Source organism: Opisthorchis viverrini (assembly GCF_000715545.1).
Source record: "Opisthorchis viverrini unplaced genomic scaffold opera_v5_60, whole genome shotgun sequence".
Taxonomy (NCBI): domain Eukaryota; kingdom Metazoa; phylum Platyhelminthes; class Trematoda; order Opisthorchiida; family Opisthorchiidae; genus Opisthorchis; species Opisthorchis viverrini.
The window spans coordinates 14440-16133 of NW_008751712.1; the positions used below are offsets into that span (position 1 = coordinate 14440).

The following is a 1694-nucleotide window of genomic DNA, read 5'->3' on the forward strand; positions in this document are numbered from 1 at the left end:
AACACGAGTCGCGCAACACCTAGTTCAGACACACCAGCGCATGTTGGAGATGCCTTTTGATTATCACGTCTGAGGAAGCAGATGTGGTTGTTCGTTAGACGAGGTGACTGATTTGCCCAACAAGTCGAACGGTGACCCAGTATCTTCCCTAGTTCTACCGATCAGCTGACTCACCAGGATTTCCTAGTCAGGTGACAACACGAACGCTTGAAATCTGCTGGACACATCTGTTTGACTACTCGTGAGCTATTTGACAAAGATTAGCATGGATGCGAATTTCACGGGTCGTGCGACTATCCACATTCTAGAAAACTTAGTTCGGTTTTACTGAAAACAGCTCTGTTGTAGAGAGGTGGCCAGACATTAATCTAACACCACTCACAGAAATGATGAAAGGCTCATTGGAAACTTGAATTTGTCGTTGAGTCACTCATATGTATTGCCGTGTCTTATGTTATGGCAAAAAACGCAGAAGAAACTCATACCGTGTGAACTCTAACCTGCTAACAACTTTTCAGAAGGCTGCAGAATTTGATACTCCCGAGTGTATTTCGCTAATTTTACGCAGTTTGGGTCCAAGTAGAACATAAAGTTGACGGAAACTCGAGGACTGTGCCTACTTGATGAGCCCCAAGAAGGGCAAAAACCCGTCGTGGCCGGCCAAGAGTTTTCAGCAACCCTATGAGCAGTGTATTAGGCCTATACATGCGTCGTGATATCTCGATTATTGTGCCAGCTGAAGCATAAGGTGGTCTGATGCAGCACATGCAGCCGCTTGGAAACATCATGAACGAGGGATTCAGCTGGGTTCCAGGTGAGTCTCTTCCAAAACCAGATTTGTTTGTAAATGAGTGTATTGCGCCAACTGCTTTCTTTCTTTGCCTAATCACACAAGACTAGCTTTCAGTATGACAAAGTCCTTCCCACTACTCATCAAAATACTGATGTTCGACAATATAAACTTCCCATATTTATCAAAGATTCGAATCACTCCTAAGTTGGTCCCACGTGAGACTACTGATAACTTCCATCCTTACTTATTAGCTATGGGTCGCTGTGCAGCAGAAGTGGATGTATTTGGAGGCCATTTTTATGGGCGGTGATGTTGCGAAACAGCTGCCTAACGAAGCAAAGCGGTTTGAAACGATCGATAAAATGTTCCGAAAAGTGAGTGGTAGTTGTTTGACATATTTTCTTAAAATTGGTTCAGTTTTCTCTTCGTTTTCTGTAGTAACGCTATTTTTCTCAGCTTAGTTCTCGGTCTGAGCCTCCTAAGCTAGCGTCCACGTCAAAACAAACACCAAAGGTGCACAAGGTATATTAACTCTCAAAACGAAGTCAGGAACACTTGTACAGCGCTTCATATATGTAGCGTAAGCAGCAATAACTCTCTGGAAATTGTGACGAGTTCTGGATGCGGCATTGGCATTCGGCATTCGGCCAATACTGGGTCATAATTAGCTGTTGGGTCCAGACTTTCGACCAATCAGATCTCGGCTTGATGCCGGACGGGCAAGCGTCCCGAATTTCTGGCCAGTCTTGCGTGGGATGGGATTCTCGGCCGTATCAGAACCTGACTACACAAGCAAATACTACGGCATTACCACTAGTTTTCACCACTGTCGGCAGAGGAAGCCCTGTAAAGAGGAGAACGTTGAAGTGAGAATGGAAGAGCGGACTCAACGCCAGTTTAT

The 1694-nt window shown here is 45.0% G+C and overlaps 1 protein-coding gene across 1 annotated transcript in view; it reads left to right on the forward strand.

Annotated features, from left to right (window-relative positions):
* The window catches only part of T265_03751 (hypothetical protein), a gene marked incomplete at both ends in the record, with an annotated part of 90983 nt that overhangs the window by 2327 nt on the left and 86962 nt on the right, over positions 1 to 1694 (forward strand). The window contains 3 exons of the mRNA XM_009168304.1: positions 743 to 814; positions 981 to 1008; positions 1045 to 1167. Coding sequence (XP_009166568.1) covers positions 743 to 814; positions 981 to 1008; positions 1045 to 1167 — 223 coding nt within the window. The remainder of the gene's footprint in view (positions 1 to 742; positions 815 to 980; positions 1009 to 1044; positions 1168 to 1694) is intronic.